The sequence below is a fragment of the Lycium ferocissimum genome, chromosome 4 (assembly GCF_029784015.1).
Source record: "Lycium ferocissimum isolate CSIRO_LF1 chromosome 4, AGI_CSIRO_Lferr_CH_V1, whole genome shotgun sequence".
Lineage (NCBI taxonomy): Eukaryota > Viridiplantae > Streptophyta > Magnoliopsida > Solanales > Solanaceae > Lycium > Lycium ferocissimum.
The window spans coordinates 1,938,634-1,965,072 of record NC_081345.1 but is presented as its reverse complement, the minus strand read 5'-3'; the positions used below and the strand labels follow the sequence as shown (position 1 = coordinate 1,965,072).

General features: G+C 38.1%; 1 protein-coding gene across 1 annotated transcript; it reads left to right on the top strand.

Moving 5' to 3' along the window:
* The first annotated feature begins 229 nt into the window (after positions 1-229).
* Positions 230-25,437, top strand: LOC132054332 (protein BONZAI 3). The gene is made up of 16 exons (XM_059446375.1): positions 230-543; positions 16,219-16,266; positions 18,495-18,643; positions 18,749-18,797; positions 20,026-20,082; positions 20,212-20,394; positions 20,483-20,617; positions 20,953-21,014; positions 21,157-21,256; positions 21,345-21,459; positions 21,549-21,625; positions 22,121-22,258; positions 23,388-23,552; positions 23,638-23,751; positions 23,836-23,905; positions 24,376-25,437. The coding sequence occupies exons 1-16, from the start codon at positions 376-378 to the stop codon at positions 24,513-24,515; spliced, it is 1,770 nt and encodes a 589-aa protein (XP_059302358.1). The 5' UTR covers positions 230-375; the 3' UTR covers positions 24,516-25,437.
* The last annotated feature ends 1,002 nt before the right edge of the window (positions 25,438-26,439 follow it).

Here is a 26,439-nt window from a genome sequence, read left to right as displayed (position 1 = left end):
TATTTATGCATGCTAGAGGGCAGAGGCTATGTGGACTAATGCTAACGGGATTTCCTTCTCCTCATTCAATTGTTTTCTTCTTCTGAATATTAGGTGTTAATTAGTAATACGTATTACTTTTTGGTTAACAAAACCAGAATTCTTTATTTTTCTTCGAAAAAAAAAAATCTTACTTTTGGAATTAAACCACGCGGTTATTTGAACGCGTTATTTTTATTTTTTATTTTTTTTGAGGGTTTTACCTACTAAGTATAAAAAAGGTGAAAAGGCACTGTCAAAATTCTTACTCGGGGGACAAAATCTGGGGTTTTTTTTTTGATAATATAATATAGTACAGTTTTTTTTTTTTTTAGAGAGAGAAAGGAGAGAGAGATAATGGGGAACTGTTTGTCGGATGCTGAAGGTGGGAAGCAGGCTGTAGGAGGAGTGGGCCACCACATGGACCCAACAGCAGCCGCCGTTAGTGGTGGCGGTGGGCCCAATGATGCTGTTGACTTGTTCTGTAGGACAAAGGGTCTTCACACCCTTTACACGCCTATCGAGGTCGGTCTTTTTCATCTCAAAAGTCGCTATTTAACGTCAATGACTTTTTCACGCAAGTTCCCCACCATTGTTTGGTACTCGCTCCGGATAAAAAAACGAATCTACTTACCTATTTACACATTCCTAAGAAATTAATCACTTCAAGAAAAAAATATATAAATTAACTAAATTATCTCTAATTAAATAGACATTAGGATTTGATCACATAACACTTAATAGGGGTAAATCTGAAAAAATAAGATTAATTGTTTCTTGATTTAATAAGTGGATACTTTTTTTTACCCAAGAAAAAAAGGCTAAGTGGATACTTTTTTTGATCCGGAGAGAGTATTATTTACATTGTTTATTTCGTGCTGAATGGGACACGCTACTTTTTTTTTTTAGGGAAAAACAAATATTCCACTGTCTGATTTGGGCTCCGAAGAGGTTTTTTTTTTTTTTTTTTTTTGGGTGGAGGGGGTGGGGTTATGAACCCTAGCAACAACAATAACAAACCCAGTGCAATCCTCATGTAGGTCTAAGGAGTATAGTGTATATACAAAATTTACTCCTACCTTTGAGAAGGTAGAGAGACTATTTCTGATAGACCCTCGACTCAAAGAAAGATGAAAAGGAAGTAGTAGCAACAAGCATAAACAACAACAACATAACCGAAGCTAAAGAAGCAACCGGTAATAATAGAATAACAAAATAAAAGAATAGTACTATTATTCCATGGTGGTTATGAACCCTAATGTCCCATGAATTTTTTTTTTTTTTTTGGTTATATGTATGCTCTTAACATTTTTAGATGTCACTGAGACCTAGTGGTACATCTAGTCTTTAGGAAAATGCTATAGACTGTTTATGAACTCATAAGCAGCAGCGGAGCAGCAATGGTGGCTACGGGTTTAACAGAATTCAATAGTTTTTGTAGAGAAATATAGCAGAAGAAAAGTAAATCGGAGAAACCTTCTGCTAGCCCAAGATCGTTAACTAAGATCGGAAGATTCAACTAAAGAAGAGGAAGCTATGAAAAGGAGAATTTGGTTGAAGAAGAAAGACTTTCTTGAATTGGCTTGAATGACTTACAATTGGGGTTGGTTTGGCTTGATTACAAATGCCTAATGTCACTCCTATTTATACTTGTCTAGGGATGCTTTTAGATATTATTCTAGATACATCCATAAGAAAAAACTAATCATCTTTATCCCCTACCACTACTCTAGAATATCTAGATTTTCTTTAGGATAATTATCCAAGATCCTACACTAGACTATTCTAGATAATTCTATCCTCAACTATAAATATCTAAGTGTCTAGAATTTCTAGACAATTCCTAAATACAATATATATCAAAGATATTATATTATAACTTTCTAGAAACTCTTTTAAATATCTATGATATTTTTGTTCTTCCAAAAAATTTACTTTAATTTTTCACACTCCCCCTTAAAGTAATTTTTTGGAAGCTATCCCGAACTTGTCGTGGAAGAACTCGTACGAATCTTTTGACGTGCCTTGGTAAAGATCTCAAAGAATGTTTTCCGACACTTCTTCCTTCTTCAAATGATGATGGTTTTCCGCCGATAATTGGGCCTCCAAAGAAACATGAATATGCCTTGATAAAATTTTCATCTCTCGTAGCGAGCTAGCTTGCCACTATTTCTTATTGGCCTTTGCGAACCACGTGAATCATCTTTATGCCGAATTTTACATTCTTGAGTTTCCGTACTCCTTTCTCTTAGCTCCTTAACAATTGTGTTATATGGAGAAACACCCGAGTCGGTGACGATCCGACCATTAATTTCCCGCGAAAACTTAGCACTACCGTAGGATCCACCACTAGAATCCTTTTTCACTCCTCAATGAACTCGTTTGTCGCCCTTCGAGCATCCGAGAACTATGTTATCCGCCTCTCCATATGAAATCGAGCCTTCAACGTCAACCTCTTCATTTATTTGACCGCCGGCTTCTCCATCTCGCTTTCGCATTTGATCCGAGCTAGTGATTGAGTCCGATATGGCGATGATTGGCCGCAGACCTCAACTTCCACTACGACTCCTCAATGCTTTCTCTAGAATGGTCACCATTTTCATATATAGTTTTAGAACCTTCATGCTCGTGTTCTACTTCAACATCCTCCACGTCCGTACTTTTATTACTAATTTTAAGATCTCGCTTCTCGTTGATTTCCTCGATAGCTCTACCACGTCACTAGTCCGAACGTCATTGGAATCTTCTTGCTTTTTGATGACACCAACCGTCTTCCTTCTCCACGTAATGGACCGTATTATATCCCGAATCCACGATCCACCTCTTTCGAAATTGAGAGAAGCTAAGGCATCTACTACTCGAGTCTCGGCTACAAAGCACCTTCCCCAATCTTCTTCTTCAGAGCTCTCTCGCCGAGCCATGTAACTTTCCTTGGTTCGGTAAAATCTTTTATGTGTCCTACTTCACCACATCGATAACATTTAATAGTCTTCTTGCCATTATTAGAAGACTCTTCCTTCCGTCTTGGCGAGCTTGACCCCTCATGGAATTGAGAATGTGTCATCTCTCTTGAGCTACTTTGCTTTTGGTCTTCCTTTAAAATTCCTCTTGTAAGCTACAAGAGCATTTCCTTCCCTTTCTTTGATAGACACACTAGCCATCCGTTTGGCCGCAGCTCCCCGTGATGACAACAAATTCTCAAACTCCTCCAAGGATGGTTGTTGAGCCCATCCTTGAATTGATGTAACAAAAGGAATATATTCTCGTTTTCGACCACGAATGATAATTCTTCTCATTCGTGCTTCGAGATAGCCTCATCCGTATTTAATAAATAAATCTCTCGAACATAAGTTCTTAATCCTCAAAAAGTACTCGCAATAGAAAGATTACCTTGAGTGGTGTTCGCCAATTCATTCTCCAAGCATTTGCGGCACGGCTTCATCCTTCTTGTTGAACAACCGATCGAGGGTCCTCCATATCTCATGAGCTGATTTGCACCTAATAATATGATCAAATAAGTTGTGAGAAATTGACCTCTTTAGGATGAACTCCGCTTTCGCATTAATCGTCTCCACTTCTTGTATGCGTCGCTATTTTTCGGTCCGTCAATGGAGGACTTGTGTAACTACCATTAACAACATCCCACAAATCCTCTCCCACAAGGTATGACTCCATACATGTCTTCCATACCTTGTAATTAGACTGATTCAACAACTCCATCCCCAGTCCATTAACACGGCCGCTCAAATCCATTTAGAGAAACTAGTTGAATCTACCACAAACCCGATCTTGAAATAAAATCCAAAAGCCAACTTGTGGCTATGGCTCTGATACCATGTAGAGAAATATAGCAGAAGAAAAGTAAATCGGAGAAACCTTCTGCTAGCCCAAGATCGTAACTAAGATCGGAAGATTCAACTAAAGAAGAGGAAGGTATGAAAAAGAGAATTTGATTATGGAAGAAAGACTTTCTTAAATTGGCTTAAATGACTTACAATTGGGGTTGGTTTGGCTTGATTACAAATGCCTAATGTCACTTCTATTTATACTTGTCTAGGGATGCTTCTAGATATTATTCTAGATACATCCATAAGAAAAAACTAATCATCTTTATCCCCTACCACTACTCTAGAATATCTAGATTTTTCTTTAGATAATTATCCAAGATCCTACACTAGACTATTCTAGATAATTCTATCCTCAACTATAAATATCTAAGTGTCTAGAATTTCTAGACAATTCCTAAATACAATATATATCAAAGATATTATATTATAACTTTCTAGAAACTCTTTTAAATATCTATGATATTTTTGTTCTTCCAAAAAATTTACTTTAATTTTTCACACTCCCCCTTAAAGTAATTTTTTGGAAGCTATCCCGAACTTGTCGTGGAAGAACTCGACGAATCTTTTGGACGTGCCTTGGTGAAGATCTCGGCAATGTTTTCCCGACACTTCTTCCTTCTTCAAATGATGATGGTTTTCGGCGATAATTGGGCCTCCAAAGAAACATGAATATGCCTTGATAAAATTTTCGTCTCCGTAGCGACGGCTTGCCACTATTTCTTATTGGCCTTTGCGAACCACGTGAATTATCTTCATGCTGAATTTTACATTCTTGAGTTTCCAGACTCCCCCTTTCTCTTAGCTCCTTAACAATTGTGTTATATGGAGAAACACCTGAGTCGGTGACGATCTGACCATTAATTTCCTGCGAAAACTTAGCACTACCGTAGGATCCACCACTAGAATCCTTTTTCAGCTCCTCAATGAACTGTTTGTCAGCTTCAGAGCATCCGAGAACCATGTTATCTGTCTCTCCATATGAAATCGAGCCTTCAACGTCAACCTCTTCATTTATTTGACCGCCGCTTCTCCATCCGCTTTCGCATTTGATACGAGCTAGTGATTGAGTCCGATATGGCGTATGATTGGCCGCAGACCTCAACTTCCACTACGACTCCCTCAATGCTTTCTCTAGAATGGTCACCATTTTCATATATAGTTTTAGAACCTTCATGCTCAGGTTCTACTTCAACATCCTCCACGTCCATACTTTTATTACTAATTTTAAGATCTGCTTCGTTGATTTCCTCGATAGCAGCTACCACGTCACTAGTCCGAACGTCATTGGAATCTTCTTGCTTTTTGATGACACCGTTGTCTTCCTTCTCCACGTAATGGACCGTATTATATCCCGAATCCACGATCCACCTCTTTCGAAATTGAGAGAAGCTAAGGCATCTACTACTCGAGTCTCGGCCTACAAAGCACCTTCCCCAATCTTCTTCTTCTTGGAGCTCTCTCGCTTTGAGCCATGTAACTTTCCTTGGTTCGGCAAAATCTTTTTATGTGTCCTACTTCACCACATCGATAACATTTAATAGTCTTCTTGCCATTATTAGAAGACTCTTCCTTCTCGTCTTGCGAGCTTGACCCTCATGGAATTGAGAATGTGTCATCTCTCTTGAGCTACTTTGCTTTGGTCTTCCTTTAAAATTCCTCTTGTAAGCTACAAGAGCATTTCCTTCCCTTCTTTGATAGACACACTAGCCATCTGTTTGTCTAGTAGCTCCTGTGATGACAACAAATTCTCAAACTCCTCCAAGGATGGTTGTTGAACCCATCCTTGAATTGATGTAACAAAAGGAATATATTCTGGCTTCAGACCACGAATGATAATTCTTCTCATTCGTGCTTCAGAGATAGCCTCATCCGTATTTAATAAAGAAATCTCTCTGAACATAAGTTCTTAATCCTCAAAAAGTACTCGGCAATAGAAAGATTACCTTGAGTGGTGTTCGCCAATTCATTCTCCAGTATTTGCAGCCGGGCTTCATCCTTCTTGTAGAACAACCGATCGAGGGTCCTCCATATCTCATGAGCTGATTTGCACCTAATAATATGATCAAATAAGTTGTGAGAAATGGACCTCTTTAGGATGAACTCCGCTTTCGCATTAATCTGCTTCCACTTCTTGTATGCGTCGCTATTTTTCGATCCGTCAATAGGAGGACTTGTGTAACTACCATTAACAACATCCCACAAATCCTCTCCCACACGGTATGACTCCATACATGTCTTCCATACCTTGTAATTAGACTGATTCAACAACTCCATCCCCAATCCATTAACACGGCCGCTCAAATCCATTTAGAGAAACTAGTTGAATCTACCACAAACCCGATCTTGAAATAAAATCCAAAAGCCAACTTGTGGCTATGGCTCTGATACCATGTAGAGAAATATAGCAGAAGAAAAGTAAATCGGAGAAACCTTCTGCTAGCCCAAGATCGTTAACTAAGATCGGAAGATTCAACTAAAGAAGAGGAAGCTATGAAAAGGAGAATTTGGTTGAAGAAGAAAGACTTTCTTGAATTGGCTTGAATGACTTACAATTGGGGTTAGTTTGGCTTGATTACAAATGCCTAATGTCACTCCTATTTATACTTGTCTAGGGATGCTTCTAGATATTATTCTAGATACATCCATAAGAAAAAACTAATAATCTTTATCCCCTACCACTACTCTAGAATATCTAGATTTTTCTTTAGGATAATTATCCAAGATCCTACACTAGACTATTCTAGATAATTCTATCCTCAACTATAAATATCTAAGTGTTTAGAATTTCTAGACAATTCCTAAATACAATATATATCAAAGATATTATATTATAACTTTCTAGAAACTCTTTTAAATATCTATGATATTTTTGTTCTTCCAAAAAATTTACTTTAATTTTTCACAGTTTTTGCTTAAACTTTGTATTTTTGTTAAAATATTCATTTAATATGTATATATATATATATATATATATATATATATATATATATGTCACACCCCGATTTCACTAAGGTGTGATGGGCACCGACCCCCGTAACCGGAGCCGAGCGAACCCATCGACTCTTACTACGTACTAAAATTTTTTTTTGAATCTCTACGTCAAGTATACATAATAGGATTGCTGAAAAAATTCCTTTGTCGCTTTTAAATCAAATAAAATATGTAATCGTACAAAACTTGTATCATAGTACGATTGACTCCCGAACCCACGACTATGTCGCAAAGTCTCTAACTTCGGACAAGACACCATAACATAGCACGCCGACCTCGGCGACACTCCGAATGATTGGAGTTGCCAACTTCGCCGGGACATCATCTCGCCCGGCTTCTATCTGTCATGCAGGTGTACTGCGCGGCATGAAACGCAGCCCCCGAAGAAGAGGGTCGATACGAGCAATGTACCGAGTATGTAAGGCATGAACGGTAACATGGTATGAAAAGTAGAGCATGTCATGTAAGAGAGTATACTTTGTACATATGGAGCATGTCATGTATGAGGTCAGAACATAAGTATGAGTGCCTCTTAAGGCGGAATCGTGCATGCTTAATGCCGCGGAACGTGCAGCCCGATCCATATACTATGGCGGAACGTGCAGCCCGATCCATATACATTGCTGCGGAACGTGCAGCCCGATCCATTTGTATATACATGTACGTATTCTTTCTTTGAAAACATCTCATTTTCATATATAAAGAAAATAGAGCATACCATATTGCCGAGGCGTCGGCTCCGATCCATTTAACCACTTGTCCCGCGTCCGGGATCCCGCGTCCGGACGATATCATATCATTCTCCAACCGATCGTGGCTGTGCGCCTATAGCGCCTGCCCTTTTCCCCCTCTTCCCCATATACATATACATATACGTGTACTTATACATGTATCGTGTGCATATATCATGTAAGCATGCAGGAGAGCCCAAAGAAAGGTCATGTATCCGTCGGAGTGACGTAAGGTCGGTAACCTCCGATTACTTTATGGAATAATCATGGGCGCTTTGTCTCACCTTGAAGGGACAATTATAAGGCGAGACTATCAATCAAGGCTAGCATCACGGGAAAACATAAAACGGTCATAACATATCATTTCATATACTTTGAAACCTTTAAAATAGTCATTATCCAAAAATAGCTTAACATTCCATATCGTCGTATTCATGGCAAGAACATATCCTTGACATATTCATCATAGACGTTTCTTCATATCGGGCATCTTCATCGTCACCATAAAACCATAGTCGTCGTTTTAGTCGTAAAAACTATCGAAAACGTAAAACTTAGATTTTGGAGAAAAATGAATATTTTTGAAAACATTTGTAAACCTTAAGAAAGGAAAATCATTCTTTGAACCGTTGTGCCTATCTTTTGAAAATAGGGACGTTATATAAACATTTAACACATTTCATGTATGATTCATGCCATGGAAAGAAAAAGGGACGAGCCTTAACATACTGCTCGCGCCTTTACTAGCTACGCTTGTTCGTCCAACTTGTTAGTCTACATTCAAGAAGATCGACACTATCGTTAGATTCATCAACATATACTTGTCTTAACCTTTCAAGTACATTTACTTATGGTCTCCCGAAATTTCTGCAAAGATCTCCCCTGTAAATATACCACCCCCGAGAATCTACTCGGCCAATTTAAATCAACAACAATCCGGGAATTCAACCCGGCCAAACTATCAACAATACCAACAATTATTCTAGCAACACTTCAATATCCAATTCAATTCAATTCAATTCAATTCAATTCACATAATCTTCCAACAACTTAATCAACACACTTCTTCATCCGAAACCTTCTATTTCAACAACAACCATACGTCTCATTGTCATTCATGTACGCTAGCTTTAACCACAACCTTCATTCTACATTACATGATCCATAACGACAACAACTAAAATGTCAATTTACATCAATTTACCTTAACTTACCAAATCGCCTACTATTCGGTTACAACAACTTCCTACCCATTTTCATGCATTTCCCTCCATCTCTATACATTCCAACAACATAAGATTTCATGAAATTTATTCATTCCTTTCCATGCAACACAACACAACACCACGACCAATCCATGCAACACAATTCACGGCTACAACCAACATCCATAACTCAACAATCAAATTACTAAATAATATTAATTCATCACTTCACTTCAACATAACACATATATTCGGCCAACATGCAACACACATATTTTCATATGTTTCATCCATTTCTTCAACCAAACATTCATAACACTTAAAAGAAAATTGGTTCTTACCTTTTTCTCTTCAACTTTCCACTTAGCTTAAGATCATGAACTTGTACACATGAATGATTTTCTTGTTCCAATGAATCTTCCATGTTGTAGAGGACGTTTCATTTGCTTGGAATACTAAGGAAAAATAATTTTTCTCCTTCACTCTTCCTAGGCCATGTTTGGCCGAACCCTCTCCCTTCTCTTCTTTTTTTTTTTTTTTTTTCTTTTGCTTGTTCTTTCTTTCTCTTCCACTCTCCTCAACTAAAAGATGACCATATATATTTATATATATGACCTTGCAAGCATGTGAGGGGCACATGCCCCTCCCTTCATTCTTCTTTTTTTCTCTAGAATTTTCTTTTCTTTTCTTGACTTTTCTTTTATTTTCTTCAAATTTCCAAAAGATGACTAATCCTTTCTTTGTCTCTTTTCCCCTCTTTTTTCGGCCACATGGCCTTTTCCAAGAGATTTCTTGATTACTCGTGAAATGACCATTTTGCCCCTCGACTTTTCTCAATATTACCATTTTGTCCCTGACCTTCCGCATTATTTCCACGGCCCATTTTGCGAATTTCTCTTCTTGCCCCTAGCCTTTCTTAATATTTCCGTCCAATAATATTCATAAATAATATTCATAACCAACTCGTTCATTAAAATTATTTTAGAACATAGTCTTGTCCTTAACTTTTCACCATTGCCTCACAATATCCGAACGTACGAAATACGGGCTATAACAATATATATATATATATATATATATATATATATATATGTATCTATCAAGAACTTAACAAACAAAAATAAATTTGAAAAAAAAAAATTGTGGTGTAGAACCCATAAACTTAAAATCCTCGCTCCGTCTCTGGTCATAATGTGTTGTATTAGTGACTTTTAGCAATGTTCAATAGCTTTTCCATGGTTCCCTTGCATAGTTGCATGCATTACCAAATATGAGTAACTTTGTGGCCAATTTTATTTTGGGAACAATTAGGGGACAAAAGTATCTCTAAAATTCAAACGTGAAACCTCTATATCAGTCCTTCTTTATAGGAGACAATATGAATTATAGCTATCAAACTAGTTCACTCGATGCACTTAGAACATATAGACTACTCGGGGAAGCGGACTCTAGCTCCTTGCTAGGCTAATAGAGTTTCCTGTAACCCTTTGAAGGGTAATACAATAGACATAGACTCACTGATAGACTATGTAATAGTATAAATATTGTAAATATTCCCTTCCTTATGTATTGTAATCAGGTCCTGTAATGTAGGCTAGTATCATTCTAATTAGGGATACCTACTTTGTATATAATAACCTTGATACATTAATACAAGGCACGGATTGATTTCCTACATGGTATCAGACTAGGTTTCCTTCCAAAACCCTAGCCGTCCACCTCTCTCTTTCTCTTTCAACCCTAACCCTAGCCGTCCCCTTTCCTCCTTCCTCTTCTCCCTCCCATGGCTGACAACAAAAATTTCCATTCTGCTTTAACCGTCACGAATGTGAAATCCTTAATCCCAATCACTCTAGACATGGAAACCGGCCATTATCACGAACGGGCAACCCTATTCAAAGTCCTAGCCCGCGTTCACTCCGTCCCCCGAGCACATCATACCACCCACCGACACCGCGAACTCACCGCGTATGACGCAACAAAGGCGGCTAACCTTCCGCTCTGGAAACGCCTAGATGCGGTGGTCCTTCAATGGATATACGCCATCGTCTCCCATGATATTCTTACCTCTATTCTCGTGGCGGATGATGTTGCCGAGAAGGCTTGGAATCGCGTTGCTCAACTTTTCCAAGATAACAAACACTCACGGGCGGCGTACCTGAAACCGAATTCACCACCACAAAAATGGCCGACTTAGGCTCAGTTATGGCCTATTACAACAAAGCTCAAGTCTCTCACGCGCACGAACTTTGCCAACGTTGGGTCGCCAAAGTGTCCGATCAACGTCCGGTCTTGCGCAACTTCTCGAAGCTTACCGAGACGTATGCACACTTTGTTACCACCATTCAACGCAAAGATGTCTTGCCTTCTTTCTCCGAAGTGTGCTCCGTACTCAAGCTTCGAAGATGCGGCCGCCAAGGAACGTGCCCGCCATTCCAACCCCGCGCTCTACTTGTTGATAATGATGCCTCTCCACCACCTCGGCGGTCACAATAATTCCGCTAACCGTCGTGATAATAATCGGTGGCGGAATTCTAACCGAACAAGGGCAAAAATAACAACAACAACGCCAACCGCGGGAAGCAAGGCTGGTGCCAGCCGATGACCGCCAAGGGTGGCCGGTGGCCGACAGGGCCCCACCGGCGAGGGGCTACCATCGCCGCTTTGCGGCGGCCCCGGCGGTGGCCTGCCCCCGCCCGTGCTCCCGACGAGAGACAAAGAAGGCGACCCGCCACGTGCGGCCGTGCAAACGCATTCTTGGCGCGGGTCCTCGGCCTCGACGGGCCTATTCCATGCACGTTCCTCCCAACTCGGTACACTCCGAACGGACGCGGGAAGCGACCACGCATACTCTATCCTTGCATCAACCGATGACACTTGGTACATGGACACCGGGCGACTTTCACATATGCCAACTCGGTACTCTCACGTCTTATTTTAATTTGAGCAATAATTACGGAATCATTGTTGGTAATGGTAGCACTATTCCAATTCGAGGCTATGGTCATACATCCCTTCCCCCACCTAATGCTCAATTACGTCTCCGAAATGTCTTGCATGCTCCAAAACTCATCAAAAACCTTGTTTTCGTACGTAAATTCACTAAGGATAATAATGTTTGTTGAGTTTGATCCTCTTGGGTTTTTCTGGAAGGATTTACCGACGGGAGCCGCCTAATGAGATGAGAGAGCACCGGGAATTGTATCCTCTCAATGCCACGAATGGTCCACTCCACCATCCACCTTCCTTGCCGCATCACCTAGCTTGTGGCATTCCCCCCGGCCATCCGGAAAAGCTATCCTTAGTTCTCTTCGTAGTAATGCCTTAATTGAATGTAATAGGGCCCGTACTTCTTTTTGCACCTCTTGTCCTTTGGGGAAACATGTTAAATTGCCATTTTCTCGATTCGTTGTCGTTTAATACTATGCCGTTTGACATTATTCATAGCGATTTATGGACATCTCCGTTTTTAAGTTCTAATGGGCACCGCTATTATGTTTTCTTTCTTGATGATTATAGTAATTTTCTTTGGACTTTTCCTATCTCTAACAAGTCCCAAGTGTATTCTATCTTTCTATCTTTTAAGGCATTAATACGGACTCAATTCGAAAGAGACATTAAAAACATTCAATGTGACAATGGGCGGGAATTCGCAAATGGGCAATTTCAATCTTTTTGCGCCTCCAATGGTATAAATTTTCGGTTTTCTTGCCCCCATACATCCCCTCAAAATGGCAAAGCGGAACGAAAAATTAAATTCATTAACAACATAGTGCGCACTCTTCTTGTCCACTCCCTCCGTCCCCCTCTTTTTGGCATCATGCTCTCCAAATGGCCACCTACCTCCTCAATATACTTCCCACTCAAAGTCCTTAGGCATAAATCACCAACCCAAGTTCTCTATCAACGAACCCCTCCTATTCTCATCTCCGGATTTTTGGGTGTCTATGCTATCCACTTTTCCCATCTACGACTATTCATAAGTTACAAGCAAGATCCACCCCGTGTTTTTTTTTTTGGCTATCCGTTGAATCATAGAGGATATAAGTGTTATGATTTGTCCACCAACAAAATCATCATCTCACGATGTCCTCTTTGACGAAACTCAATTTCCTTCTCCAAATTGCACTCCCTCCCCAACGTCCCATGAATTCTTGGACCATGGCATTTCCCTATATACCTTGCATTTTCTATCTCCACCGCTCCTCCCGTCGTTCCCTCGGTCCACCTCTCCACCGCTCCTCGCACCGGACACGGACACGGCCCGGCCCCCTCCCCACGCCCACCCGTGACTGCCCAAGATCCACGGGACACGGCCTGACCCGTCCCCTCCCCCGTCTTTCACCCGTGACCGCCGGCCCTACTGCCCCCCCCAGGTCGTCCTTTGGCCACAGCCCTCCCGCATGGTTACTTTAGGCCAACGCGGGATTTTCAAACCCAAACAACCTTTCAACTTAAATACTTCTAGCCCTCTCTCTCCATCTCGCCTCTCCCGCGAAATCTGTCAATGCTCTAAATGACCACAATTGAAAAGGCGCCATGGTTGATGAATATAATGCTCTAATTAATAATAAGACGTGGGAGTTGGTTCCACGTCCCCTCGATGTGAATCTTATTCGTTCTATGTGGATTTTTCGTCATAAAAAGAAATCGATGGTTCTTTTGAGAGGCACAAAGCCCGTCTTATCCGTGATGGCAGGTCTCAACAGGTTGGAGTTGACTGCGACGAGACCTTCAGTCCGGTCGTCAAGCCGGCTACTATTCGCACTGTCTTGAGCATTGCACTTACACACTCTTGGCCCATTCATCAGTTGGACGTCAAGAATGCTTTCCTACACGGTAATCTTAATGAGACTGTTTATATGCATCAGCCTATTGGGTTTAAGGACCCACAGCATCCTCATGTCTGTCTCTTGAAGAAATCGTTGTACGGCCTTAAGCAAGCTCCGTGCATGGTTCCAACGCTTTGCGACTATGTCTCCACCATTGGTTTTTCACATAGCAGACCGATCACTCTCTCTTTATTTATTGTCGAGGTTCTGACATTGCTTACATTCTGCTATATGTTGATGATATTATTCTCACAGCTTCCTCTGATGCTCTACGGAAATCCATCATGTCTCTCGCCGAATTTGCTATGAAGGATTTGGGCCCTCTCAGCTACTTTTCGGGTATCGCTCGTTGCCGGACTTCACACGGCATGTTTCTCTCTCAGAAAAATTATGCAGCAGACATTATAGAGCGTGCGGGCATGACTGCCTGTAAGCCCAGTCAGACACCGGTCGACACCAAAGCCAAACTTGGTGCCACGGCCGGCCCTCCTTGCGATGATCCCACCCAATATCGTAAGTTGGCCGGCGCGTTACAGTCCTACATTCACACGACCGTACATCTCCTATGCGGTTCAACAAGTATGCCTTCACATGCATGATCCTAAGGTTGCCCGTATATGCATGCTCTTAAACGCATAGTCCGATACATTCAAGGTACTATTGACTTTGGTCTCCATCTGTACAAGTCCTCCATTGCCTCTCTTGTCTCTTATACTGATGCAGATTGGGGTGGTTGTCCGGACACTCGCCGCTCCACATCTGGTTACTGTGTCTTCCTCGGCGATAACCTCCTCTCCTGGTCATCCAAACGGCAGCCCACTATGTCTAAATCGAGTGCCGAGGCCGAATACCGTGGCGTTGCTAATGTAGTATCTGAGTCCTGTTGGCTTCGCAACCTTCTTTGGAGCTCCGTTGTCCAATTCGGTCGGCCTACTTTAGTCTATTGTGATAATGTTAGTGCCATATACCTATCGTAATCCGATTCAGCACCAACGCACTAAACATATTGAGATGGACATACATTTCGTACGTGAGAAAGTTGCCCGTGGAGAAGTTCGTGTCCTTCACGTCCCGTCCCGCTACCAGATCGCAGATATCTTCACTAAAGGTCTTACGCGCGTGCTCTTTGATGATTTCCTACACTCACATGTAAGAGATGACCGTATACGAGTAGAAGACTGCTTATTTTTTTTTACACTGAAGCACTTGTTAAGCGATACCAAACACTCAATATTTTTTGCGCCTCGCTTCAATAAGCGTGCCTTTGACCCACTGATCCAAATTGGCCTAAAAGTTGAATACTAGAGATGACAATGCTGAAGTAATACAATAAGGAGTCGTTAGGTTACAAAATAGGAAGAAGCAATCTCCACATAGAAGCTAGCATTTGTTGTATAATGTTTGTTACTCTTTTCATTTTCCATATAAAAATAGCATTGTCAAATACTCCCTCCGTTTCAATTTATGTGAACCTATTTGACTGGGCACGAAATTTAAGAAAGTAGAGAAGACTTTTAAACTTGTGGTGTTAAATGAGTCACATATATTTTGTGTGACTATAAATCATTGCATAAAGGTAAATTGTTTCCAAATATGAAAAGAGGTCATTCTTTTTTGCACGGACTAATAAGGAAATAGGTTCACATAAATTGAAACGGAGGGAGTACAAGTTTAGGTTAATATCCCTTTTTCTCACGTAACTAATAGACGTATGCAGGAGTCTACATATTATTTTATGCAGAATAGAATGTGGAATAAAAATGAGGGTATTAATAGCACATGAATTAAGATCTACTAAGATGACAAAAGTGACCTTTTTATCGTAAACAATAGTTTATCTTGTTGAAAAACTATTTTATATTATACACTATATATACCCTCAGTCTCAATTTATGTGACATACTTTCTTTTTTAGTCTAAACCAAAAAGAATGCCATCTTTCTATATTTAGAAACAGTTTTATCTTTAATTTTTTTTTTTATTTTACCATTAATGAGATAATTTATAGTCACACAATTGTCTTTCAGGCTTATTTTAGACCATATGTTTCAAAAAAAAAAAAATCATTCTTTCTTACACTCCATTCCTAGCCAAACAGTGTCACATAAATTGGGACAGAGAGAGTAGTTTTTTATACCACAAATCAAATATCTAATAATAAATAATCCCTACATTAAAGTCGATGTGTTAATCTCTAAAATCCCATGCATTACAATTCCTACTTTATTAATCTCTGCATAACTTGCTTGAGAACAAATCAGCTCCACCAAAATGAAATAAGACCAGCCCTGTACCCGTTCCCACAACAATTATGAATCAACCCCAAGTTAGTTGGTTTGGTTATATGATTGGTTATATGAATCTTCAATATTCATTTTGATGCCAATACTTATATAGTATTGGTTTCTCTAATGCTAGAGATTTTTGACATCTTTTACTGACATACAACAAAATCTTGACCTCAATTGTGAAACTCTCCTAGCAGTTTCTATTTAAGGAATTTCCCATGGTATTGATTTCTTTATTGCTAAGCGTATGAGAACATTATGTTAGGCTCTGAACATAAAAATGTGACATGAATTATCAACTGCAGTTATCATTATCAGCTTCAAAGCTTCGTGATCTTGATATTGTTTCTAAGGTACCTTCTCTTTTGAATGATTATCTTCCAGTTTATTGGTGATGTCCTATCTACATTTCCCAGTCATTCTCCTTAGAACTTATTCTAACTTTCGAGAATACTATGGTATATTTGTTGCTCAAAATTTCCTTATTAATAATATGGACAATGATTTGTTTGTTTTCTTAAATTTTCATATCTGGATCAAGCTTAAATGGTTTACTTTTTGATAGGAATATAGGATCAGATCAGTTTTAAACATGCAAACAGTCAAGTCAGTGTGGCTCACATATAAGTAGAAGCAAAGGCTTGATAAGTTAATTTCGGTGATCACATATTGAATACGTTTTTGTGTGAAAGTTTAGGGCTCATTTGTTTTGAGGTATAAGAAAAACAATCTCTGTATAGAAATTTATATGATTAATCAAGCATCTCATTACCCTTTTTGTTTTCCGTGTCTCTATACCTGCAGAACTTTTTCAATAATTTAGTATTATTTTATACATATTTAAATGTTGAATAACAATACACGTATTAGCAGTAATCCCATATATGAATTCATTAAACCATTTTTGGTTTACTGAACCATTTCTTACTTATTATTTCTTGTTGTTTCTAATAAGGTTGGTAGTATTGATTGTAAAATCATAAGATAGCGTTTACAATAAAATTTGCATGCTTAAAAGAGGAATTCTACTATGTGCTCATTTATTATCTCATATTTTAGTATATGCCATTTTTAATGGGCCATATAAGATTATTTTTATACTCGTAAATATAAAAAATTGATACTTACAGTTTTATTTGATATTCAATGTTTTAATCACGTACTCCCGACATTTCAGTGACATACTTTCCTTTTTAGGCCATTTAGAAAAGAATGACAAACTTCTAAGTTTAGAAACAATTAACTTTACACTTCTCATTTTACCCTTAATGAGAAGCTTTTATACCCATACAAATGTATGGCATGTTAAAGGTCTCAAGTTTCAAAAGTTTTATTGCCACACATGTATGGCATATTTTAGATCACGAGTCTCAAAAGTTTTCGTTTCTTTTTTAAACTTTATGTTGATTCAAACTACATCACATATATCTGAAACAGAGGGAGTATAATAAAACCTATATTGGATTTGATAGAATTTTAATATTAATCCTTTGGTATTACTGGAAACAAATCTTTATTCTATTTAAAACCAAACAAACGTTTTAACTTTTATAACAAAACTAAAAAATCAGATAACAAATACAATAATCCAGTGATTGTTAATCATTTTATTACCATTTTGTACTATAGTCTGTGTAATGTCATACTGGCTATTTCTGCCGTGTCAATCCCTGGCTATTAGTTTTAAGTCATAGTGGAGATCTTATTTGAAAGTTAAACTATGTGGAGCTAATATACCTGCTGTAAATTATGTCAACGAGATTGGATGATTCCATTCCAAAAACGAATTAGCTTTATTTATGAGGAGCAAACTGTCTAATCATATTGAACATCTGCAAGCATTTATGATGTTACTACTCCCTCCGTTTCAATTTATGTGAACCCATTTGACTGGGCACAACATTTAAGAAAGAGTGAAGACTTTTGAAACTTGTGGTTTAAAATAAGTCTTAAATATTTGTGTGGCTGTAAATCATTTCATAAAGTGAATTTGTTTCCAAATTAGGAAAGATGTCATTCATTTTGGCACAGACTAAAAAGGAAATAAGTTCACATAAATTGAAAGAGAGGGAGTATATTTTATTGTAAAAAATCATGCATTGGGATAAAATGATTGAAGTGTAAAAATGAATGAATTTACTGCGTTAGCATGTATACTAAATTCATAATCGACCTAGCTATTCCTAAAAGAACTGACACTAAAAGAAATTTCACTTATCTGATTTAAAATATTAGCACCATATTATAAATAATTTACGTGGGATTAACGGTAACATCAATAATGCTTGTCTGAACATATATTCATGTGTAGTAGTGTTCTAATAGTTTCACATATGCTTAATTCACTTAAACTCTACTCTTCATTTCACACCCATACTTGTGTTGTTTGAAGTGTAAACGCAAAAGCTTGCATCAAGCCATAAACTTTAGATCTTTTCTTATGGTGAATTTCTCTTTTGCTTGTAACTATAAACAGTCCAGCGTGAATCATTTCCTTTGTTCTTATATCATCCTTCCCATTGTTTAAATACTTCTTTTGCACTGCATTATCATTGATTCTGTGTGTTGTACGTAAATTCAGAGTGATCCAATGGCAGTGGTATCTGTTAGAAAAAGAGATGGGACACTGGAAGAGCTTGGTCGAACAGAAGTTATAATGAACAACTTGGACCCCGTATGGATACAGAAAATTAATATCATGTACCAGTTTGAGACTGTGCAGACACTGATGTAGGTTTTTTTTTCTTAGGACTTATTTGCTCTCTGAATTTATGGTTGTTTTAAGTTCGACGAGCTTTCTGACGTGCTTTTTCACCTTATCTTTTTGATTTTCAGTTTCCATGCCTATGATGTAGACACAAAATATCATAACGTACCAGTTAAGGTATGCTTACTTTCTATGAGTGAACAATTGCTTACAGTTTCCAGAACCTTATTGTCCATCTCAGGGATAGAGAAATATACTGCAACTTTAGCTTTAATTTGGGTATCACTTTTCCCCTTCCCCTCTTTCTTTGTGAGGGGATTGGAGAGAAGAGCAGGGGGCTGGGAATGGATTGAATATAAGCCTTTAGTCTCCATAGTAATATGAATTCTTAATGAATAAGCTAATCCCCTTACTCTCACCACAACTATTTGTATGTGTCAACTTTTTGAACAGGATGATACATATGTAGTTGGATTTGGCATTTTTTTTCTCAACTTCTTATTTTTTTTGCCTTTACTTGATTGACACTAAGAGACGCTCCAACATTGTTTCACTTGTGGACATGAGTAGTGCTTGCGGGGGAGGATCTACAATATTGTTTATGGGTTCAGGTGAACATAGTAGCTTTTAGACAGACCGTGTATATGTATTGAGAAATCCACTAAATATCTATAAATATTTCACTATGAACTCAATATGATTGTATAGTAACTTGATGCCGCTGAAAGAAATCTTAAACTTCAAATCTTAGATCCGTGTCTGTTGTGGTTGACACAATTAGGAAACGATGCTTTGATTAGAGTAACTAAGAGAAATGTTCTTGTGCATCATTAGATTTAAACCAAAAAAAAAAAAAAAATCCGTTTAACTAGCTTGACATTAGATTTTTCTGGATCTAATACTTTGTCTTCAATTTTGAGTCACGTATATGCTTCTTCAGCTTGATTTGAGATTTTTCTGGGTCTAATATTTGTCCTCAATTCTTTAGCACTTGAGATTTGAAATTTTCCCTTGGTACTAGAAACATGTAAACTAAACAGAAGAAGGGAAGCAAACTGCTTAAGAATCTGTTTTCTTCTGCAAATGTTTACTTTTCCCTCTTTGCATATAAACTCCAAAAGTCCATTCTGGACTTTAACTAATCTATAAATGAAAGTAATCTGGGTTTAAAGTTTGTTGGATCAATCAAGCCTGATATGTTCAATTCGAATAATTCATGGAACTGCTACCCATAAAAAATAATAATTCATGGAACTGCTAATGTTAAATAATATTTTTCTTCCCCTTGATCATATTTACGTATTTCATTCGTCATCTGCTTTAATGGTCAACGAATAAGTTGCAGTTTTTCGTTGATATATCTGTCAAGGATTATGGCTAAATTGTAAGATTTTCTGCACTGCAGGATCTTAAATTAAAGGACCAAGATTTCCTTGGCGAAGGAAGCTGTGTTCTCTCAGACGTATGTTGATTTGCATTTACTTGGGTAACACAAATTCTATAGTATACATGGAACTGCAGTTTCATATATTTGTTAGCATGTTAATGATGGAGATTCTACACACTTTGTTACCTTTTTATTTTACTGCAGATTGTAACCAAGCTCAACCGAAGGTTAACACTGAATCTGCACAACGGGAATGGCCATGTCCTGAAAAACTTGGGGGAACTTACTCTTACTGTCCTTGCAGAAGAAACGGTCACTTCAAGAACTGCAGTAGAGATGACATTGCGATGTACCAATCTGGAAAACAAGGATTTATTCTCCAAAAGTGTATGTATAACACCAACTGTACTTTCATATGGAGCTTTTTGGTGTTTTCAGTCTCATTTGTTCTTTGTCTTATATTTTCTTCTTTCAGGATCCTTTCTTGAGAATATCTAGGATTGTTGAAACTGGAGGTTCTGTTCCAATTTGCAAGACAGAAGTCGTAAATAATAACTTGAACCCCATATGGAAGCCTGTTTGTCTAACTATGCAACAATTTCTGAATAAGGTGAATTGATTGCTGCTTGATATCTGCTAGAAATCGATCACCTTTGACCGTTGATTTCTTTGTTTGCTTTTAACATCGCATGCCTGGTGCAATACAACATTTATTAATCTAACAGACGGTTCTTTCAGCTGACTTTTCTGTTGTTGTTATCTGATCTTCAGTGTCTTCTGAGGAAAGAAAAGGACAAAAATGGAACATATAGTGTATTAATATGTTTAAAATTATCCTTCACTATTTATTTTAAACATGGTTTCCTCACAACTAAAAGTTTCCTATAGGTACTTCGCCATTTATTTTTAATTTTGGATCTAAGTGAGTCTTTCTGTTTTTTGCAGGATAATCCATTAGTTATAGACTGCTATGACTTTAACAGCAGTGGCAATCATGTCCTCATCGGGTATATGTTTAGCATATAAACAAATATTATCACTGTAGCTCGTTTGTTTGTTTGGTTTCAGTTAAAGTATCTCTTTTTGGTGGTCGCAGATTCTTTTTCATTTTTATGTTCTTAGGGTTAATGATCACCACTTGTACTGCAGGAAATTACAGAAAACAATGGCAGACCTTGAAAATTTGCACAAGAGCAGAGTTGGTGCAAATTTTATCTCACCACCTTCTGGTTTTCGGGGTAATGAAAAGGTAAACTTTCCTCAGTGGTTAACGGTTCCTTTTGTGGGGTTGGTTGCTAACATTTATGTGATATTTGCACTCGTTTGACTTCGTTCAGGTCCTGAAAGGTCAGCTGTTTGTTGAAGGATATGCTGAGAAGCAGCTTTATAGTTTTCTTGACTACATTTCTACTGGATTTGAGCTTAGCTTTATGGTTGCTGTGGATTTTACTGGTGAAAGCACTATAAAATCTTTTCATTCTTTTTTTAATTGGTCTGGTTTAAGACTGTTTTGCTGATGCATTTGAACATACAATGCCTAGCTTCTAATGGAAATCCTTGGAGTCCTGATTCCTTGCATTATATTGATCCTTCTGGCCGTTTGAATGCTTACCAGAGGGTAAGGGATATCGCCTTCTTCTTTACTGACTACATGTTCTTTACATTCCAATATCTCATTGCCTAATAACAGAGCAGCTGAATGTTACTTATATGCCAGAGAAAAGAAAACAGAAATTAAAGAATATTGTGACCTATGATGTTTACAATCTACTGCGTTCTCTTGATTGCCTTTAACTTTATGAAGTTTTAGGCTCTAGTAACGAATTTGTCCAATTGTTATATGTACCCAAAAACAATGTTATCTTAGATACTGAACTTTGTTTGCTTGGAATCCGTAAACACATTTAAGTTTGATATTCCTTGAACTTTCTGATCTATTACAAATCCTAGTGTTCTGGTTCTAGCTATGCAAACGACTACACAAGTTAGGATCGGCTATATGAATCCCCACTTGTATATTTTTATATGCAAACAAACAGAAGCTTAATTGTCATGCTCAGAATCTGCATGCTAGAAAGGTTTTGCTGATAGTTGGTCATCGTATTCGTTACAGGCTATTATGGAGGTTGGAGATGTCATACAATTCTATGATTCTGAAAAGCGCTTTCCTGCTTGGGGCTTTGGTGGCAAGGCATATAGTGAAACAGTATCTCACTGTTTTAACTTAGCTGGAAGCCCGGGTGCCTTTGAGGTATTGCTAATCAGCTCTGCTAGTTAGTGATATCCAGTTTGTGATATATTCCTCCAGTTCTTTTTATCTGTCACTTGGGCATAAAAAAACTTGCTTTCTATTGAGCCGAGGGTCTTTCGGAAACAGCCGTCCTACCTTGGTAGGAGTAAGGTCTGCGTACACTCTACCCTCCTCAGACCCCACGTTGTGGGATTTCACTGGGTTGTTGTTCTTGTTGTTGGGCATAAAAAAACTTGTTGAAAGATATTTACATTTTGGAAAACCAAAAAGGCATTAATTGTTTTTTCAATTCCATCCTCACTACCACTCCAAGAAGGCACATTGTCATTAATAACTCATTAGGAAGAGATAAGGTAATCTAGTCAAATACTCATTGTAATTAATGTTATCAAATGGTTTTCTTATGGGTGTCGGCCAAAAACTTAAACGACGGATAAAAGGGGCTGGAGGGAGTAGCTTGTGGCTATATTTTTGTTCGACAGAATTGCTGAAGTTTGCAATGATATCAGGGACATGACAAACACTCTTATAATGGTTGTAGCACTTGAGATATTTAGGGTGTGCTTGGTATGAAGGAAATTGTTTTCTTGGAAAACAAGTGGGTTTGTAACTTATTTTCTAGTGTTGGGTAAGTAAGCAAAGAAAATGTTATTCCAAGAGCATTTATATGTAATCTAACAAAACATTATGGTAGCGGGATGGGGTGGGGAGTTGGGGCATTGGGTGGGTGAGGACTGAGGAGGATACAATGAACTTGAAATGTTACTTATGGAACTTGTTTTCCCTACTACTATTACGGAAGTCATTTTCTTCATTTTTAAAGAACTTATTGTCCCACAGAAAATATTTTCCAATCATTTTGACTAACCAAAAATAGAAAATTGGAAAAGATTTTCTGGAAAATGTTTTCCTTCATACCAAACACACCCTTAGGAATGACTTATAAAACTGTCATGAGGTTCTTATAATAGTAGTATTTAGTTATGTGGTTCTCTTATGGCCTTCCCAACTGATACCTTTAGATCTCAATCAGTTTTCCATGGTAGTGCAACGCCTTCGATAATTTCCTTTTCTCTTCCCCCTTTTTTTTATGGATAAGTTCCTTTTTCTTTTTCGATCTTTTTAACAGGTGGAAGGCGTGGGAGGTATTATGGCTGCTTATGCAAGTGCTTTGCAGAATTTTACTCTTTCTGGACCCACATTGTTCGGGCATGTAGTTAACAAAGCTGCAGAAATTGCTGCCGAGTCTGTCAAATACAACCAAAGCAAATATTTTGTCCTCCTCATTATAACGGTAATTAATGGATCAAAGCAGGATTAGTTTTAGATATCAGATTTCTGTAAATTATCTGGTGTTGTTAATCTTTTACTATTTGTAGGATGGTGTCATTACCGATATGCAAAAAACAAAAGATGCTCTGGTGAGGGCATCTGACGTGCCACTTTCAGTTCTTATTGTAGGAGTCGGCAGTGCAGATTTTACACAGATGGAGGTACGCTCGAGCGCAGGATGTCCACCTGTTATCTAGACTAAGGTTGAAGTGATATCGTTCACCAATCATATTATATCCTTTCAGATCCTTGATGCTGATAATGGACATCGATTAGAGAGTTCCACAGGAAGGGTAGCTACACGAGAAGTACATAGTAAGTTAAATACACTCTGTTCGCATAGGGGAGAATAACACAGCATTGTCCTTTATTTTGCTTTTTGAGGCATAGTTAACATAACACAAATAGTTGGGAAACTGACTTCTAATGTGTAAAATATCAGAGAATTGTCGTGTTAGTTGCTTTGGTTTTACAGATTGTCAAATCGTCGATTGGACGTGTTTCCGTAATCTTATCTAGGGCATGCAAAGAATTGTCCATTTTAGACTTGTAGATGGTTTGAGCTTTTATTTGTTGTAATAACATTTGCCTTTTCTCATACATTGTGCTTTTGCTAGTATTTCTCCGCTTAACTTGATTGAACATATAAAGCTTCTTCAACTGTTCTATAATTTCTTTGATTTTTGTCTCCCTGCATAATTTATATGTCAGAATCAATTAATCAATTCCCTTTTAAGATTGTTGATAAGCTTGATTCTAAGTATGATGCTTATTGTATTCTGCAGATGGGCAAATTTCAGTTGTTCAAGCACTTCTAGGGGAGCTACCAGGGCAGTTTCTAACATACATGCGTTGTAGGGATATTAAACCTCACAACATTGCTGCTGCACAGACATTTGCGCCAGGACCGTCCTATGCGGTTTGACTAGGAAGAAGAGCTTAGAGGCCATCAAAGTCTTAAAATGATTGCAGAAGAAAGTGTCTGCTGGAAGGTTGAAGTCTTTGACTCTTTCTTGCTGCAGAACTCATTTTATATTCTTCAAAATTAGTTTTGCCATTTCATCCATTCTTCTGAATGTAAATAGAGAGTATTTTGATTATAGCGAATTTAGCTCCTAGGCATGGGTTGATGATTGATTTACTTGTTTATAGAACCTCGTAAGCACAATCAAGAATGGTTCAATCAATCAAAGGGTTTGGGATGGTCTGGGATGAATTTCTAATCTGTGCTACGACTATAAGCTTTCAATAGCGACACTAATTACTCAACTAATATATTGTGGCTTGCAAAATCATTTCAGTAAATGACTCTCATTTGAGTGGTGAAATTGCAGTCCAGACAAACCATAACCCCGTGATAAACGGATGGCCTGTGTGCTTCGTGTAACAAATTAGCCATATGAACTTTTTGAAATTATTCATACATGCCAATCTTTTTACGGAAAAGGGTAAAAAATTCTCCTCTACTTTCATTATTAGCTAGTTTATCCTACGTTACAAGTTGGGGCTATTTATACTCCTGCCGTTATGAAAGTTAACAAAAAGACCCCTCAATTTAACGGATTCCTCCAAAATCAACCTCAATTCTCAAATTTCACTTAAAATTATCAATTTCCCTTTTAACTCGACCCGACTAACCTCCTAAATAACCCATTCTTCCTTCTCTCTTCTTCTTCTTCATTTTTAGACACCCAGCCAATCCTAAAAATAGAGAATGAGATGACAGAAGTACAACTCTCCACTCTAAAGAATAACATTCATACCTACTCAAGGAGGAAATTGGAATGGATAGCACACATGGTAATGAATGAACTTAAGGATCGAGTCACTAAGGAGGAAACATCTAAAATTACTCAGGCAATTTGCAGGATTGCCCTTCGCTAAAAATCCCTTGGTTTCGGGTTCGAACTCCCGCTCAGTAAAAAAAAAATTTAAAAAAAAATCGCAAGGTAGAGTTTGAATTCGCAACTTGCGATTTTTTTTTTTTTACTGAGCTGGGGTTCGAACCCACAATCTCGTGGTATTAGGCAAAGGGCAAAAGTTAAAGACCACCAATTTGAAAGGCAAAAATTAAAGACCACCCCAAATGAAGGGCAATCCACACAAAAAAAATGAAATTACTCAGTGTGGATTAAAAACACGATCAGAAAGGAATAAAGAAGAAATGAAATTTGATGAAAGCAACAGTCTCCCCAAAGGAACGAGTTCTTACTCTAGAACATAAAAACACAGACGAGATAAAAAAAGGTATCAACACCTGATGGAGATAGAGACTCTGAGAACTCTCATGACGAAATAACAGAGGAACTAAAAAGAACAGCAGCAGTCTTCCTAGCTGAACTCGATATGAGCAGAACTCTTCAGAAGAAGCTTATCAACCTTAAAAGGGAGTGCAATGAAGTAGTTTAAAGGAACAGTTCAACAAACAAATGGACATTACCACACCCAAAGTGCTACCAGACCAAACAAGTTGCAAAACCAAAGGGAATCTAGACTCACCTCAACCATAGAGGCAACAATATCTTCACTACCAGAATAAACTGTTATGATGATAGAAGGAAGCATGGCAACAGGTCAAGTAAAAACCCCATGCTCATAAAAATAAAAGACACAATTCCAAGAGGAAGTATGAAAGCAGACCAAGAAGAAAACAAAGAAATCCACTTCACAAAAACAAGTGGAAAGATAGAGAGCCTGATCCTCTACAAAAGAATAATAGCCTACCTGAATGGACCAAGAAACCCCTCATTCACCCACTGTCTCATGAGTGAGAATTCAAATTAATATGGGTTCCCAAGGTTATTACTTGATCAAAACTCAAAAGACCTAGGTGAGAAATAATAGGAGCT